The sequence below is a fragment of the Pseudorca crassidens genome, chromosome 4 (assembly GCF_039906515.1).
Source record: "Pseudorca crassidens isolate mPseCra1 chromosome 4, mPseCra1.hap1, whole genome shotgun sequence".
Taxonomy (NCBI): domain Eukaryota; kingdom Metazoa; phylum Chordata; class Mammalia; order Artiodactyla; family Delphinidae; genus Pseudorca; species Pseudorca crassidens.
In genome coordinates, this window is record NC_090299.1 from 64,422,536 (window position 1) to 64,440,574 (window position 18,039).

General features: G+C 41.3%; 1 protein-coding gene across 1 annotated transcript; it reads left to right on the plus strand.

The window, feature by feature from the left end:
• The first annotated feature begins 867 nt into the window (after window positions 1-867).
• CHRNA9 (cholinergic receptor nicotinic alpha 9 subunit) lies at window positions 868-15,501 on the plus strand. Its single transcript, XM_067734689.1, has 5 exons — window positions 868-946; window positions 1,233-1,378; window positions 2,623-2,777; window positions 11,251-11,783; window positions 14,895-15,501. The coding sequence occupies exons 1-5, from the start codon at window positions 883-885 to the stop codon at window positions 15,437-15,439; spliced, it is 1,443 nt and encodes a 480-aa protein (XP_067590790.1). The 5' UTR covers window positions 868-882; the 3' UTR covers window positions 15,440-15,501.
• The last annotated feature ends 2,538 nt before the right edge of the window (window positions 15,502-18,039 follow it).

An 18,039-nucleotide genomic window follows, 5' to 3' on the forward strand; every position in this document is an offset into this window, starting at 1 on the left:
TGAAAATTACTAACATTTACATAGTGCTTTACAATTTACAAAGTGCTTCTCTATACAGTATCCCAGTAGCTCTGGGAGACAGGGGATATTATTTTCGCAGTTTCTAGTTCAGGAAAGCTCTGTATTGTGAGGGAGGATTTGGGCTGGAAGTCAAACCTAGGTCCTGCACTGCTAATCCAAATCATAGTGCCGCTGCTTCTGAAGCAAGTGAATGCTCTTCTGCCCCCCATCCACCTGCATATACACACACACACACACACACACACACACACACACACACACCTCTTCCTATACAAGATCTGTGCTCAGTGGGACAACTGAATGAGTGGTGAGAAGCAGAGGCAGAGAAGAAACCCAAATGCCAGTCTATTCCGGAGATTGTGGAACTGCTTCTCTTTCCCTCTTCAAAAGCCACTCCAAGTGCATAGGGCCTTTCCAGATGGCTGTCCCATGGCTGGGTCAGTTCAGCTTTTCTTAGTCCCCGCCTGAGTCTTCTTGCTGCAGGTATAGAAAGTGTCCGGTCTGCTTAGGTGGAATCTCAGGGAGTGTCAGACTCCTATCTCTCTTCCCCTGAATGTCTGGTCTGGATATTCCTGCTGAAGGTAGCTAGGGATGCTCAACCAGGGTGGCTCCCCAGAACAGCACTGCCTGACCTAACACACCTGGGGCTCCTGACTTCTCAGCTACTGGAGCTGCCAGTCTCAGATTACCAGTGGGGAGGGATCTCAGGACCTAGGGCCCTCCGTGCACTGCAAGCCTGAGCTCTTTGCTGTGCAGAGACAGTGGCAGAGTAGGTGCTTTGTGACCAGACCCTTCCCATTCACAGAGAGAACTGGAAGACCGCACTGCCTGGCTGGGAATTTACAGAGGCTTAGGGAAAAGATGAACTGGCCCCACTTCTGCATCTCCTTTTGCTGGATTTACTTTGCTGCCTCCAGACTGAGAGGTAAGAGGCTGGTGGGCGTGTAACCATTGTCACTCATCTGGGGCCACTTCTTTGGGTTTTAGGGTGGGCCAGGAAAAAGAACGAATGTTCTAACTGCAAGGAAGTACTTCATCTTCTTACTGACTCATACTAATCCTGTAGGGTGTGCCAGAAAAATAACTCCCGTCGACCTAGAGCTTGTCCCCAGCTGATGCTAGGTTATCCCCAACGCTAGTCCTTGGACTGTTGTTCTTTGCCTTGAAATATACATGACACTGAAGGTTGATCAGGTCCCTCTTTTGAGCAGCTGGAGAAACAGCAGATGGAAAATATGCTCACAAGTTGTTTAATGACATTTTTGAAGATTATTCCAATGCTCTTCGTCCAGTAGAGGATACAGATAAAGTTCTGAATGTCACGCTCCAGATTACACTTTCTCAGATTAAGGATATGGTGAGTAACATAGTGGTAACTCTGAAATGTTTAGAATGAAAGTAACAGTGCTTTCCAAAGGGAATGTCTGAACTGGGAATTTGAGAGAAAGTGAGAACAGAGAGCTCTGTGTGCAAGCTGATGGGAGAAGGGAACTCCAGGGGAAGAAAGCTTTCTACAAAATTAATTTCACTAAATTATGTAATCCCGGCCATTAACACTAACAGTCTTAGATCATCTAAAGAAAGTTGGTTACACATTACATGTTCCATCTCTATGAAATGTGCAAAATCAGCAAAACCATAGAGACAGAAAGCAGAGTAGGGGCTGTGGGGGAATAGTGATAGACTGCTTGACGGTCATAGGCTTCCTCTTTTGGGGTGACAAAATGTTCTGGAAGTAGAGAATGGTGATGGTTCCACAACATTGTGAATAAACTGAAAGTCGCTGAACTGTACACTTTAAAATGGTTACAGTGGTGAGTTTCATGTAATGTGAATTTTATCCCCAGTTTTTAAAAGGTGGGTTTTTTAAAAATTAATTAATTAATTGATTTTTGGCTGCATTGGGTCTTCGCTGGTGAGCGTGGGTTTTCTCTAGTTGCCGCGAGCGGGGGCTACTCTTCGTTGCGGTGCACAGGCTTCTCATTGCAGTGTCTTCTCTTTCTGCGGAGCATGGGCTCTAGGCGCGCGGGCTTCAGTAGTTGTGGCTCGTGGGCTCTAAAGCACAGGCTCAGTAGTTGTGGCGCACGGGCTTAGTTGCTCCACAGCATGTGAGATCTTCCCGGACCAGCACTCGAACCTGTGTCCCCTGCATTGGCAGGTGGATTCTTAACCACTGCACCACCAGGGGAGCCCAAAAGCTGTTGTTTTAAGATGACTTACCTTATATAATGCTTATATGTGTTTAATTACATGAAGTTATGAAACTTGAAAGACTTTTCTTTGGTACATTATCGATGTTTGCCGACTTTTTCATTCAAAAGAATCATCGGTTGATCTATTTTCAGAGAAATTTGGGCACTTGATCCATGCAGAGATCTGATGATTTAAATATTTGTCCACTTTACATTCCGAACACTAAATCACAGAAAAAAACATTTCCCTGGCAGTCAATCAAGGGGATAGACTGGAAAAATTCTCACTTTCTTATTGGAAATAGACTAGTGCTCTTGGAATTCCTGTTTTGAAGATGAGTGTTCTAGAGACAAGTGCATTCGGTTGAGGTGTTGATGGGATAAAGTTGTATCTGGGTTAATTGTGCAGGATGAAAGAAATCAAATTCTGACTGCCTATTTGTGGATCCGCCAAATCTGGCACGATGCGTATCTCACGTGGGATCGAGACCAGTATGATGGACTGGACTCCATCAGGATCCCCAGCGACCTGGTGTGGAGGCCAGATATTGTCCTGTATAACAAGTAAGTGCAAGTCAGTAGTTTCTCGGGAATGAATTTATTGATGTAACAGAATGTAAACATAATGGAAAAGGAATGTTTAAAACTTGCATGAGGTTAAGTCTATTCATGTTCCTAGTCCCTGAAGTGAAGGTCATAAAACCTCAGATAATAAAACAATAGGTCATAAAATCTTAGAGTTACAACCTCCTTTTCAGATGAGAAACTGTATTAGAAGCCGTGTTAGTTTTCTAGGCCTACTGTAACGAAGTACCACGTACTGGGTGGCTTAAATGACAGAAACTTATTGTCTCACAGTTCTGGACGCTAGAAGTCAAGATAAAGGTACTGGAGCTTCCCTGGTGGCGCAGTGGTTGAGAGTCCGCCTGCCGATGCAGGGGACACAGGTTCGTGCCCCGGTCGGGGAAGATCCCACATGCCGCGGAGCGGCTAGGCCCGTGAGCCATGGCCGCTGAGCCTGCGCGTCCGGAGCCTGTGCTCCGCAACGGGTGAGGCCACAACAGTGAGAGGCCCACGTACCGCAAAACAAACAAACAAAAAAAGATAAAGGTACTGGTAAGGTTGGTTCCTTCTGAGGCCTGTGAGGAACACTCTGTTCCCTGTCTCTCCCCTAGCTTCTCAGGTGTTTGCTGGCAATCTTCAGTTTCTTGACTTGTAGAAGCATCCCCACAATCTCTGCCTTCTTCTTCACATGGTGTTCTCCCTGTGTGTTGTCTGTGTCCATATTTTCCCTTGTATAAGGACACCAGTCTTGTTGAATTAGGTGTTTACACCACACCAGTATGACCTCTTCTAGACTAATTACATCTGCAATGACCCTGTTCCAAATTAGGTCACATTCTGAAGTGCCAGGGGCTAGGATTTCAACATACGAAGTCTTCACAGATGCAATTCAACCCTTAACAGTGGTGCTCCCTTGTCTAAGATCATGTATCAAAAATACATGATACGATTAAGATTAAATCAGAATGGGCCTGCTAGAAGCTGGCCTATGGAATTTGGACCTTGTATGGAGTGGAAGATGAACTAGATCATAAGATCACCAGTTGGCCTTTTCCTGGTCCGAGAGCAAGGGGCCTTGGTGAGTGGGTAGGTAAGGTTTAAGTTTCTCAAATTGTAAAGTGTGCACGAATCATCTGAGGAGGTTTTGCTCAAATACAGATTCTGATTCAGTAGGTCTGGGGTAGAGTCTGACGCTCTGCCTTTCTATAAGCGCCAGACGGTACTGCTGCTGTTCCACGGATCACACTTTGAGAAGGAACCAGATAGCTGTCTCAATTCAGGTTCAGATGCTCCACCTGTTGTCAAAGGGGCTCCTCTCTCTTTTTATTCTGGAACTCAAGTTTCTCAGGGCTGGGAAAGGTTCCTCTGAGCAGAGCCATATGAATGAGGAGCAGCTCAGGGGGACTCTCCGGAGAGCTCAGCCTTCTACTGGACGTGTTTCCCTTCAAGAAGCAACTGGTAGGTTGCAGCCTGGATTTTAGTCTCAGTCCTTACTCAGAGAGCTTGTCCGAGGGTCATGACCTCATGAATCATAGTCCTGATGCTGCTGTCCATTCCCCACTCTGGAATGGCAACTCTTCCATACCCCTTCCCAAGCAAGATCACATCCAAGTGCTGGTGCTTTAGTACTCTGGTTCACACCCCCCTCAACACACACACACACACACACACACACACACACACGTACATAACAGGCAAGAGAATGAGCCAGGATGTCCATTACCTCGTCCCACACACAGGGTGCAGGAGAGTAATCAGAGGATACACTTTACATAGAACACTTACAGCATTCTATAAGTTCAAAATTCTCCCTGGAGGAAAACAGAAGGCTGGTTCTCCTTTTCCTCCTGCTTTGATTGACTGAAGCAGTGCCCAGCTCTTACTGAAACACTTCTTTCCGAGCTGGCATGACCTAAGTTAAGCCTACCCCAGTCCCCCTTTATCAGAGAAGCCAGCTATGCACTCATGAGCTCACACAAGCCTGCTGTGGCTTTGGTAAATTTTGTCCCCGTTCTCCGTCCTTTCCTCCCGAGATCGCTGGCTTTGAGAAGTGTGAGTTCTGATCCCCTTTTCTTTCACACACAGACCCTTTTCACCACACTGATTCATCAACTCTTTTCTTTTCCTCTGGATTGACTCTTTAGTCTTCTTTCCCCTCCTATCATGGACAGTTCTGTTTTGGATCCTCTATTTTCCTGTGTGCTCTCCTTCTCAGTAACATCAGAGTTTTACTATTCAGAGGAAACCCTAAATGGACTTATGGTTGGATGTCATTTGCATTCCTTTAAACAACTGAAATGAGAATAGAAGAGAGTTAGAGGATCAGGCAAAGGAGAGACCCCAGTCCTTTGGGGTCCCCAGGAAGGACCCTGACCCTGGTCCTTCTACCTGAATCCCTGGACCTGCAGAATCTTCTGCTCCCTGATATAATATAAGTACTTCTCAGAAACTGGTACAGAAACTTGTAGACCACAAAATGGGCTTCCTGAGTGGTGGTAGGGAGAATAAAGAGGGGTATAAGGCAGGTGATCCAGTCATGTGTGATAAAGATAGTTTGGGCAGAAAGATGCTTAAAATCTAGATTCGCCATTGGTGCCTGAATCCATGGGTTAGACTTGCTGAGGATTGATGAGGATGGTCCTGGGCCTGGAAGCTATTTCATATGAGGAGCAGTCGAATTTATTGATGCTTAGTTTGGAAGAGAGAGGTCCTTAAGAAGACTTGATGGCTGTCATAGGCAATCATAGGAAAAATAAGGTAGAGAAAGAAGAGAAAATTCCTCCAGAGGACAAAACCCAAAACACTGAGTAGAAGTTAAAGGGTTTTTTAATTGCATTTTAATGCAATTAAAAAAAACCTAATAATTTGAATAATGAATTTTCCCAAGAGGTAGTGAGCTCTTTAACAATATAATGACTCAAGCAGATATTGGCTGTTACCAAGTCAGTAAAGGAATAAAGTTCTGGTGGGGTTGTTTAGTATAGGTATATGGCCAATATAATGGTTAGTATAAGAGGGTGCAAGGATTCCTGACATTTTTAGGTTAGGTAAAGAGTGGATTACAGAAATTTCAGAAGTGTGTTTATTATGAGGGAGTTTTAATGGTTGGATTTTAATGGACCGGTTTAATACTTGGATTTTAGACCTAGTGAGAAATTGGGTACCCTGTTGTACTCAGAAAGATCTGTCTACAATTTAGCTTTAAGTTCTGCTTAAGTAGCTTAGAGAATTGAAAGGATGGAAAAACTGTAAGATGAGATTGGATATACATATGTCAAATTTTATGAGATTGTATACTTTAAATGTATGCAATTTATTGTATGCCAATCATACATCAATAAAACGCCTTAAAAAGAAAAAAAAGATGACATTGGAAATAAAGGAGGCAGAAGAGGAACAGGTTTGGAGAAAAAGATGATGATTTTGGTGTGAGACCTGTTCAGTTTGGGAGACCAAAGGAACAGAGGAGACAACCAACAAAGAGATTGCAAAGGCAAGTTTTCAGCCTGGAAAGAAGGTCATGGCTAGAGCTATCAAAACCCCTTTAAGCCCTTATAGAACTGCTCAAGGAGGGAAAGAAAATGGCTGAGGATAAAGTTGGAGAATTTCTTCACTGAAGAAATTTACAGAGAACATTCAGAAGAAATGGTTAAAGGAGTAGAAGGAGAACTGAGAGAATTGCCTCATAGAGACCAAAGGAAGAAACGATGTCTAGGAACAACTCAAAGTGAAGTGCTTGGGAAGCGTTGACAGACTCTTAGAAGAGTCTTTAGATTTGCCCATTTGCAAGTCATGAGTGACCTTTGAAAGAGCACACTTTGGAAGCTGGGAAGAAGCCAAATTGCAAGAATACAAGCAAGATGGGGAAGTGAAAGCAGCAGGCACCAATTACTCTTGAGAGCGGTGTGCAGAGGAGAGAGGTGGGAGGGGCCTGGGAGGAAGGGAAGTTGGTAGGGAGACTTGGGAACAGAGTTGGGAGGGATTAGAGGAGCCAGAGAGAATAAGAGAGACCAAGAGAGGCGAAATCCTGAAAGAGACTTGGAAGGAAAGAAGTCACAGTACAAGAAGAGAAGTTAGCCTTGAAAAGAAAGAGAGGGACCTCTTTTTTTTTTTAATTTATTTATTAATTTATTTATTTTTGGCTGCGTTGGGTCTTCATTGTGGTGCGTGGGCTTTTCATTGCGGTAGCTTCTCTTGTTGCAGAGCACGGGCTCTAGGCGCACGGGCTTCAGTAGTTGTGCCTCGCAGGCTCTAGAGAGCAAGCTCAGTAGTTGTGGCACACGGGCTTAATTGCTCCGTGGCATGTGGGACCTTCCTGGACCAGGGCTCGAACCTGTGTCCCCTACATTGGCAGGCGGATTCTTAACCACTGCGCCACCAGGGAAGCCCGAGAGGGACTTCTTTTTGACGTGGAAGGGAAGATAAGGGGGACACACGAAAGACGGAGAGACTGGAGATAGGAAAAAGGGTGGATTGTGGGACTGAGTAAGGAGACAAGCCTATGTCGAGGTTCCAGGCACTGTCTGGTACCAGAAAAACTGGCTGATTCTCACTGTTCTCTCCTTCACCAGCCCACACATCTCCAGTTCTGGAGATCTTGCTTCTTACAGCCCCTGCTGGGAAAGGTCTTTCTGCTCAAGTGCAAAGCTGAAGTCAGCTCAGTCTTTGATCAGGGGAGAAGGGACTGCGTGAAGGGCACTAAGTGTTGGAGGAAAGGGAAGGTAAGAGGAAAACAATTTAAATAATCTCTTAGGGTCATATTATTGAACGCTGCCCTCTCGACCTCCATTTTGAAATTTTGTCCCTGTAATTTTTTTCATTTTCTAGTTGGGAAAATAGAACCCAGTTAGAAACAGAGGGAAGGGAAAAAGAAGAAACTCATATATATTGGACACTTACTGTGTGTCAGGCAGTGAATTGGGGCTCTACCTAGTGTGGTAGACAAAATAATTGCCCCCATCTCAATCCCTGAAGTCTGTGAATATGTCACCTTACATGGCAAAAGGGACTTTGCAGATGTGATTAAATTAAGGATTTGAGAGGAGATTACCCTGCCGGGGCCAATGGAAACAACCTTACAAGTCCTTATAAGAGAGAGAGGTGGGAGAGTCAGATGCCACAAAGGAAGCAGATATCAGAGTGATGGAAGGAAGGAGCCCAAACCGAAGAATGCAGGCAGCCTCTAGAAGCTGGAAAAGGCAAGGAAATGGACTCTCCTTTAGAGCCTCTGGAAAGAACGCAGCCCTGCCTAAACCTTGATTTTCAGATTTTTGACCTCTACAACTGTAGAGATGCTAAATTTGTATTATTTTAAGACACTTGGTTTGTGGTAATTTTTTACAGCAGCAATAAGAAATTAATAGATTAATTATTTACTTAATATAACATTTAAAAAGAAACCTTAAGGTATTATAGCCTCTGCTTTTACAGGTGGGTGACAGAAATGTTACTTGCTCAAGGTTACAGAAACTGACCAAGATTTTAACCCAAATCTCTCTGTGATATTTCTGTGATGTCATTGCTACTTTCTAAAGGAGAATGAGCCATATTGATCCAATCAACCCACTTACCTTTCTTTGTTAATTCCTTCTTCTGTGCAAGGCATTCAGTCATGTGTTGAGGGGTTAGGATTTTAAGACTCAGTCTCTGACCTCAATGAACAGTCCAATAAGAAATGTATGTAAAATGTAAGCCCCTCATAACACAGAAATAAAGTACCAGAGCCCTTCAAAGGTGACGGGATTTCATCAGACTGGAGGGGCAGGCGGGGCTTCTCAGAGGGGTAGGCATCTGAGCTGTCTTGAAGGATGTATTAGATTTATATTTGCAGAAAGTGGGGCGGGTATTATAGATAGAAGAAAGAGTTTGAGTAAAGGAGAGACAATCACAGGATCTGTTAGGGTTTCAGCCTTGATTGGTGGTGTGCGAGTGAAGGAGACCAGTGGGAGACATCAGAGACCAGTGTGAGGCTACAGAGTGGGATGGGAGTAGATCATGGAACGTCTAGGACACTGAACTTAGGAGGTTTGGAAGTATTTGGTCGGCCATAGGAAACCAGTGCAAGTGCTGAGCTGTAAAAAGATGTGATCAGAGAAACCAGGGAGATAAAACAAGATATTGGTCATGAAGTAATTAAATAGTAATGTCTTTAAACTCCTCCTGAGTAGCTGGGGTGATGTTTTCAGACAGTGGGCTCCTTTGCCCTCTGGCTTCTGGTTGGGTTGGGTCAATGAGAAGCACCAGTGAGCAATTGGAGGGAGAAAAGGGAGTGAGGTTAGGGCATGTATTCCCTTGCTCTCTTCCTATAGAGTTATTATTTTTGGCTTGCTGTGTCCCTTGACAGAAAGGTATAGCTCCTATCGTGGTGACCCTCTTAAGCAAGTCTTTCCTTCCAGGTCTTGGTAACTGCACCTTCCCTTCACCTCTTCGGGCCCAGGAATGGTAATAGCTCTGCTGTTACTAGCCCTGGAGTGGTTGCCCTACACCTTATCCATACCTTTGTAAATAGTCCCTGCATTAAACACTCCTCAAATTATCTAATTTGAGTGGGCCATCCACTTTCTGCAGGGACCATGACTAATACAATTATTCTAGCTCCAGATAGATTCTATCTGACCCCGAGATCTCTTACACCAAGGAAGGTAGGATGGGTGAGTTCCCATCCTCCAGTTCTCACTTCTTGTATAGCTAACTATATATATTTCTCATTGTTACAGAGGGTAGGTTCAGGCATTTTCAAAATATTCATTTTTCTCTCTTCACAAGACCACGTTAAAGATCCCCTCTCTAGACCTCCATTAAAAATTGAGTGCCACAATTCAGCTGTAATGCTCTGATTAGAGTGGACCCAATCAGACCATTACAGTTAACATTGTGGTACCTAAATTTTAATAAGTAGGAAAAAAACTTTTAAAACATGCCAGTTCTTTGATCTAACGCACCCTCTTCTAGCAATTTAACCTAAGGAAAGAGTCAGTGGATAAACGCAACAATTTGACTACAGAGATGTTCACTGCGGCATTGCTTGTAAATGTAAAAACTGGAAACAACCATAATGTTGAAAATAGGTGAATTGGTTAAATAACTATGGCACATCTCTATAATGGAATGTAATTGAACACCATTTAGCCACAAAAATAAAGTTGCAAAAGAATATGAACAGATGATCATAAATGTTTTTAAATTGTCTCAATGTTATTTTGTAAATTAACTTTTTTATTTTGAGATAATTTTACAGAAAAGTTGCAAAGATGGTACAGAGTTCTTGTTTATTCTTCACCCAGTTTCCCTTAATGTTACATCTATGTAACCATAGGACATTTGTCAAGACTAATACAATACTATTAACTAAACTACAGACTATTTGGACTTCACCAATTTTTCCACTAATGTACTTTTTCTGTAAGAATCTAATTCAGCAAACCACATTACATTTAGCCATAATATATTTTGTAGGGAAAAAGTCATAAGGAACACTTGGAAAAATGTGCATTAAAATATTAACAGAAACATATCAGTTAAGGCTGTAAGCATTAGAAACTGACTTTGTCTACCTTGTGACAAAGGGAATCTGTTGGAAGGATATCGTACAGCTCACTGAATTAAAGGAAAAAAAATCAATGACCAGGTCTTGGAAAGGACAAACCAGGACTACTCTACAGTTCAAGACAGTGGGGAATATTGATATTTTTTTAAACAAAATAATAATAATTAATTGACTTTTATAGGGAGCCATCACCAGTGTGAGTCTTTTTGGTCTTTGGGTCACTCTGCTTAAGATCTAAACTGCAGGGAGAGTGAATCACTTGGACCTAGCTCTGGTCACACAGCCAGCCCCTGGCCAAGGGTGGCTGAGGAAACTTGATCATTGCTTCATCTGCCTTACAATGGTCATGGAGAAAGAGTCATTCCCCAAAGTGAAACAGAAATTCTGTACCCCCAAGATGTAAGGCATAAATGTTGATAAAGCAAAAAGAAGTTATATCTAGAATAAATTATTATCTCTTAGATTATGGGTGAATAATTTTTTCTCTGTGTTTTTCAAATGTTCTACAGTAAACATGTACAACTCTTTCAACAGCAACAAAAAGTTACTTTAATATTCTTGTGCCCACAGTTAACAAAATCAGGTAAGCAGAGCCCCCTGTTAGATTTTAGCCTCATTTACTTTTTGTCTGGGTGTTTGAGTCATTATACCTGGACCAAGAGAGAGGCACTGGGAATGGAGAGGAAGGGACATAAAGCAGAGATGCTTTAAAGAAAGAATCCAAGAGAACTCGGCCCTAACTATTCACAGGAAATGGAGAAGAGGGCAAATTAGAGTTGATTCCAGACTTTCAAGCCAGGGTGACAGGAATGGTGATCCACTACCAAGACACTGAAGTGATGGGCACAGGGCGCTGAGCTATTGGGGGTAAGGAGTTTGGTGAGTTGTCCTGGAGGGCAGCTCTCATCTTCCTCCTCTGACCTCCAGGGCTGATGATGAATCTTCTGAGCCTGTGAACACCAACGTGGTCCTGCGGTATGATGGGCTGATCACCTGGGATGCACCAGCCATCACCAAAAGCTCCTGTGTGGTGGATGTCACCTACTTCCCCTTTGATAACCAACAGTGCAACCTGACCTTTGGTTCCTGGACCTACAATGGCAATCAGGTGGATATATTCAACGCCCTGGACAGCGGAGACCTCTCCGACTTCATCGAAGATGTAGAGTGGGAGGTGCATGGCATGCCTGCTGTGAAGAATGTAATCTCCTATGGCTGCTGCTCTGAGCCTTACCCGGATGTGACATTCACTCTCCTTCTAAAGAGGCGGTCCTCTTTCTATATCGTCAACCTGCTCATCCCATGTGTCCTCATATCTTTTCTGGCTCCCTTGAGTTTTTATCTCCCAGCAGCCTCTGGGGAAAAGGTCTCCCTGGGAGTGACCATACTGTTGGCCATGACTGTATTTCAGCTCATGGTGGCAGAGATCATGCCAGCCTCAGAAAATGTCCCTCTGATAGGTGAGTTCAAGTGTCTTACACTTTGAGTCAGCACTGTGGTAACTGGGGTTGTATCTGTATCTTTAAACTCCTAACAATGAGGTCAACTTCAGACTCAACACAGGCTGTCACATACTTCATTTGGTGTCTTCAGTTGGCATCTTTGAAAAGAGATGTGGCTGTTGGAAACAAAGCTGGTCTTGTTGTCTCCAGGTTTACCCAAAAGAGGAATGAGAACAATATGGTTTAGAGCAGTGGTTCTCACAGTATGGTCTTTGGACCCACAGCATAAGCATCATTTTAGAAATGCAAATTCTCAGGGCCCACCCTAGATCTACTTAATTAGAAACTCTGGCCGTAAAGCCTGGCAAAATGTTTTTAAAAGCTTTCTAGGTGATTTCGATGAGCTTTTTGTTCAAGTCTAATAACCACTGGCTTATAGATTAAGACCCTGATTTTGAAGTCAAAGAAATCTGCGTTTGAACTCTGACTTCACCACTCATTCTTTGATCAGCCTTAAGAGAGTTACTTAATTTTTGAGTCTCTACTTCATCATCAGCAAAATTTGTGTAATTGCTACCTCATTGTGCCACTGCTTAACACAGAGCCTGGCATATGGTGAGGACTGAGAGAAAAGTGACTATTATTATCACGTTACAAGGGATTTCTTCTTGGGAAGAGTGATAAACGTGTTGGAAATGATGAGCTGGATTTTTAAGCCTGCCGTCTACCCTTGATAGAATAATTCTCAACCTTTACTGGGTATAGTAGGTGTAGGAGAGCTTGTTAAAAATGCAGGTTCCTACACCCAAAGAGGTTGTTTTTCTTTTTAAGCAATCTTGGGCAAGATTTGGGAATCTGAGGTGATTCTCTAGTAGAACACATTTTCAAAATTTTGCAATAATGAAATGTCCCTCTAAGGGAAGGAGTGTAGACTGTGGCTGCCATCCCTGCTTCTCCTTTCCTTTACCTCCCTTGTTCTGAGATCCTTCCTAACACCTTTAATACCTACTTCCTGCCACCAAGGATAACACCCAGATCAATACGTCTATCTCGATGACTTGCTGTTGTAATAGATGCTTATGAGAATCAGAAGCTAGACCTAATTTTTAGTTCTTTAATGTAATCAATGAGGAGAAATTTCAGAACACCAGGAGACTTAGAAAGCAATATAAAAGGGGTATTGTACTGCCCTTTTACCCTCTCCTGTATCCAGTATTACCCAGTATTTATACGTTACTACATTGGTTTCTCTGTTTGGAGATCTCTTCCTTGTTACGTCTCTCCCAGCAACACCTCCCCCCCCCCCCACACACACACACTCACGTACACCTTTTTGAGAAATAGACACAGAAGGTTCTCTCCTTTCTCACCACCACTAATAAAGAGGAAGACGTTTATTGGTACTTTTATCACCTCTCCTGAGGCAGAAATGATTGACAGTGACAACATCTAATAATAACCCTGTTTGAGGCAAGATCAGTTGACAGATCCCTCTCTCTTCTTTAGCAGTAAGATTCAAAAGCAAGCTGGATCAATTTCTAAAGAAAGATGTCTCAGAACATGTCTCAAGAATTTTACAAGCATTACTTTTTCTGTTTCTGTGATAATATGAAATGTATCTTTTTTGGAAGGGTGTACACAGATCTTGAGAACTTTATTAATTGTCACAATTTGTTATTGTAGCACCTATGAAATAGAGTTACAATCCCATAGAAGTGTGTTGAAGTTTCCTGCATCAAGTGTAGCATTTGATCCAGGCTTTTGGCCCACAGCCTTGACAATGTTAAGAATGATTCCATTTATTTTTAGTTTACTCAAAGCTTTTAACAAATAATAAACAGATGATAATCATTATCAAATGCATTGTCTTCATCTGTTAAGATGATCGTGTGAGTTTTTTTCTTTTCCCCCATTAAGTTAGTGAATTATATTACAGTTTTCTGATGTTGAACTAAACTCTTCTTTATCATGATGAATTATCAATTAAAGACACCGTAGTATGTAGTTAGCCAATGATTTTTATCAGACTTTCTCAAATGTGTCCATGAATGAAATGGCCTTAATATTTCCTTTCTTGCTACTTTTGGAACCAAGCCTGAATTTACTTCATAAAATGAGATTTTCTAGGCAGTTTTCCCTCTTTTCTATTTTTGGAACAACTTGCATAAGATATGAGTTATCTGTTCCTTAAAAATACGGTGAAACTCACCTGTAAAACCTTTTGGCTCTAGAGCTTTTTGGAAGGTGGGTGGGTAGAGGTATTTGGTTAATTCCTATTTCTATTTAAGTGTTCTTTCTTCTTACACTAAATTTGACATCTTATATATTCGCAGAAATTTCATCTAGGTTTTCAAATGTATTATCATACAGCTATTTGTAATATTATTTTATTGTTTTCTAAATTTCTATTCTCTTATTTTTTTCTTTTACATCCCTTTTTCTTTCTTTCTCCCACCTCTATTCCATGAGTGGCCTCATCAAAGGTTTATCAATTTTATTACACTTTTCAAAAAGCTTGCTTTTGGTTTTGTTCATCTTCTAGGTTCTTTGTTCTACATTTCAGAAATTTGTACCCTCATCTTTATTGTTTCCTTCCTTAATTGTCCTTTTTCATGAATATTTGCTTTACGCAATCACATGTTAAAGACTGAGAGTGACGCAGTGTCTCCTTTCTTCCCCAATGGTAATGAGCTTTCATATTAACAAGGTCCAAAGACAATTCTGAGAACTGACCAAGATCATTCATTGTTTACTTATTTGTTCGTTGAAAGTGGAAGTTTTTCACAACATGACCTCAGCAAAAATTTACAAACCTTTTAACTCAGGGCAAGGGACAGTGCTGAAAACTTTTCCTGTATTTTCTCAGTTAAGCCTCGTCATAGTCCTATGAGTTAGATACTAATATTATAGTCATTTTATTAAGAAGGAAGCTGAGGCTTACCAGAATTATATAACTTACTCTAGGTCACAAGTCTAGTGATGACAGAGCTGGGATTTGAACCCACTTTTATTCAAAAGTCTATAATAGTAACCATCAGTGTATATAGCTTCCTTAGAAAAGGTGTCTGTTTCTTTTTGAGCCAAACACAAGGACAGTTTTAAGCTAACTTGGTTGTTGTTATTTTCCAGGCAAATACTACATAGCCACAATGGCCTTGATCACAGCCTCCACTGCCTTGACCATTATGGTGATGAATATCCACTTCTGCGGGGCTGAGGCCCGGCCAGTGCCACACTGGGCCAGGGTAGTCATCCTGAAATACATGTCTAGGATCTTGTTTGTCTACGACGTGGGTGAGAGCTGCCTTAGACCCTGCCAAGACAGGGAGGAGGACCACCTCACGAAGGTTTATGGCAACCTTGCAGAGGCTAATCTGAAGACGACCAGAAATAAAGACCTTCCCAGAAAGAAGGAAATGAACAAACTCTTAAAGAATGACTTGAGGTACCAGGGTGAAAACCCGCAGGATGTTGACAGTTACTGTGCACGGTACAAAGTGCTGACGAGGAATATCGAATACATTGCCAAATGCCTCAAAGACCATAAGGCCACCAATTCCAAGGGCAGCGAATGGAAAAAGGTTGCAAAAGTCATAGACCGATTCTTCATGTGGATTTTTTTTATTATGGTGTTTGTGATGACTCTTTTGATCATAGCAAGAGCAGATTCGTGAGCATTTGGTATGTGGGGATAAATCAATAAAATTCCCCTGTGATCGACTCTAATGTCCTTCCAAATTAGAAATACCTATATCTATATATACACAGATATATATAAATTAGGATTTATGTTGTCTTTACTTTCTGTTTTCAACTTCAGATCAATATTATAGCTATCTGTCAGGTTAAATCAAGCAGGAGGTCCAAAATTTCAAGGGCAGGAAAACGGAGGAAATAGAGAAGGACCCCTTTTATAACCTACCAGAGTGGTAGGTGTCTGGCTTCTAGATCACACAGTTATTCTCTCCTTTAGCAGTACAGATAAAAGAAAGCACACTACATTCCATTTAAAATTCAAAGCAAAACAAAAGAAACTCATTTTCCCCTTAGCCCCTATTAGAACATGCTTTTTAAAAAAGGAAAATAGTGATATATTCCTTAGTGTAATTTAAGTCTCACTGTTACCTTTCTCAGGCCTGGTGCATTTCAAGCCATATCTCAAATGATGGAATCAAAAATATTGTCCCATATAAAGAAGGTCTAAGGATCAGTGACTTAATGGGGAAGAGAGTTTTCTTTGTAATGATGATGTCATATATGTTGGTTATACTTTATATAAACCTTAAAGATGAAGTCATGCCTGCATTTAGTCTTGGAGTTAAATAAGATCATCAGCAAACTGGGCTTATTTATTCATTCATTCAATTATTCACCAAACATTTATTTTCTCCTACATAGAATAAAGCTGCATGATTCACATCTGCAATGGGAGTCATAGCAAATCTTATGTGTAAGTCTGACCCTTTTTGATCTTCACTACAATTCTGTGAGCTAGTGGGCAGGTATTTCTAGTTATCCTTCTCAGAGGAGGAAGCTGGGTCAGAGGAAGGTGGGTATAAGTGACCTACCTCCACATCCAACTAAGCGGCGTACAGAGCTGGGAAATAAACCCTTAGCACTGTGAGTTCAGGCCAGGTGTGCCAAAACCACACTGCTTTGGGCCATGACAGATCATGATTTAGGATAGTTGTGACTGAGGGATTCTCATTCTTAATTCTGAATTTCTGCCCTCAATTTCTTCCTGTACTTCTCCACTTTTTTCCTACTTTCAGTCAAATGTCTTCAAATTCCCTTACTCCCATCTTGATTAAAATGATCTGAGTACTACTACCCATTCCCTAACTTCCAACTCCTCAACTATTCTTTTACCAATTAAAACAAATAAACAAATGAACAGAAGTGGAGAGAGGACAAGTGTTAACCTAGAAAAGAGAGGATGATATTTGGTTTAAACATAGACATTGTTTTCTACTCTTTTGTCTACTTATTCATAAAATATTTATTGTGTACCTACTATATACTGAGTGCTAAGTCAGCCTTGAAGGAAACAAATATAAAACATGGTTTCAACCCTCTGGTTTCTCATATGGTACTTGTAGTTCAGAAGAGGAGACAGTCAAGAAAACAGAAGAATGTAGCGTAAAAGTGCTATCATAGAAGCATGGACAAAATGCCACAGGAACAATGATGATTAATCTGTTTGAGGGAAAGCTTGGGAAAGACTTTGTACAGGTGCAACATTTGAGCTGGGCTTTGAAGGATGAGTAGGTGTTTGCTAGACAGAGAAAGAAGTGAGTATTTAAAGGGATTAGAAGGAATTGGGGAAATGTAACTTAGAATCAGATGATTTTTTCTTTATTTTAATTATAGAAGTACTTTTATAAATTAGAGTTGCATTTGGCAGCAAATAATAGAAAACCCAATGGACCATGACTTAAGCAGATAGAGGTTATTCATCTACACAAAAATAAATCCAGAGTTACAAAGTCCAGGGATCTTCCCATCTTTCCTTTGTGTTGTTTTAAGGCACTAAATTCTAAGTTTGCAGTAGTTTGTTACAGTAACAATAGCAAACTTATATAGTATACAATGAGTGATTTTACATATATAACTTTTTCCATATTTTAGATTATTTGTCTGAGATAGATTTGTCTATAGCCAGAGAGAGGCAGTCCTATTGGGCCCTGTCAAAAATTCGGAATTTTATCCTAAAAATATTTGGTAACACAAAAGGGTTTCAAGCAAGGGAGCGATAGATTCAGATTTGTTTCAGAAATAACACTGTGGTGGCAGTTAGAAGATTATAGAGAAAAAAGAGAAGAGGCAGAGTGATCTATTGGAATTTTTTTTTTTTTTTTTTTTACCAATTCAGGGAATTGATAATGAAGGCTTGACCCAAGACGGTGGGAATAAGAAAATGGATCACGTAGTATTTATAACCTAGACTAGACAGGACTTGGTGACCAGATGGATGTAGGGTTAGGTAGAGGGTGGCATTGAGAATGATTCTGAGCTTTCCATCTCAGACAACTGAGGCAAAGAGTAAAGGAGGACCAGGTTTTGGTGTAAAGAATTTAAGACATCTGAGTTGGAAATGCTTATGGGACATCCTGGTGGAGAAATATAGGAAGTAACTGAACACGTATTTGGAACTTTGGAGAAAAGTGAAAGTTTAAAAAATTTACACTCAGGTTAATTGTTAAAGTATTTATTAAATGATTCCAGTGGGTAAGACATATGTTACAAACAGTGCAAGACTCAAATGAACAGAAAT

Coding starts and splice junctions, on each gene's coding strand:
- CHRNA9 (XM_067734689.1), top strand. CDS start 883: ATGAACTGGCCCCACTTCTGCATCTCCTTTTGCTGGATTTACTTTGCT. Junction 2,778..11,250: donor GATATTGTCCTGTATAACAA/GTAAGTGCAAGT, acceptor TCTGACCTCCAG/GGCTGATGATGAATCTTCTG. Junction 11,784..14,894: donor AGAAAATGTCCCTCTGATAG/GTGAGTTCAAGT, acceptor GTTATTTTCCAG/GCAAATACTACATAGCCACA.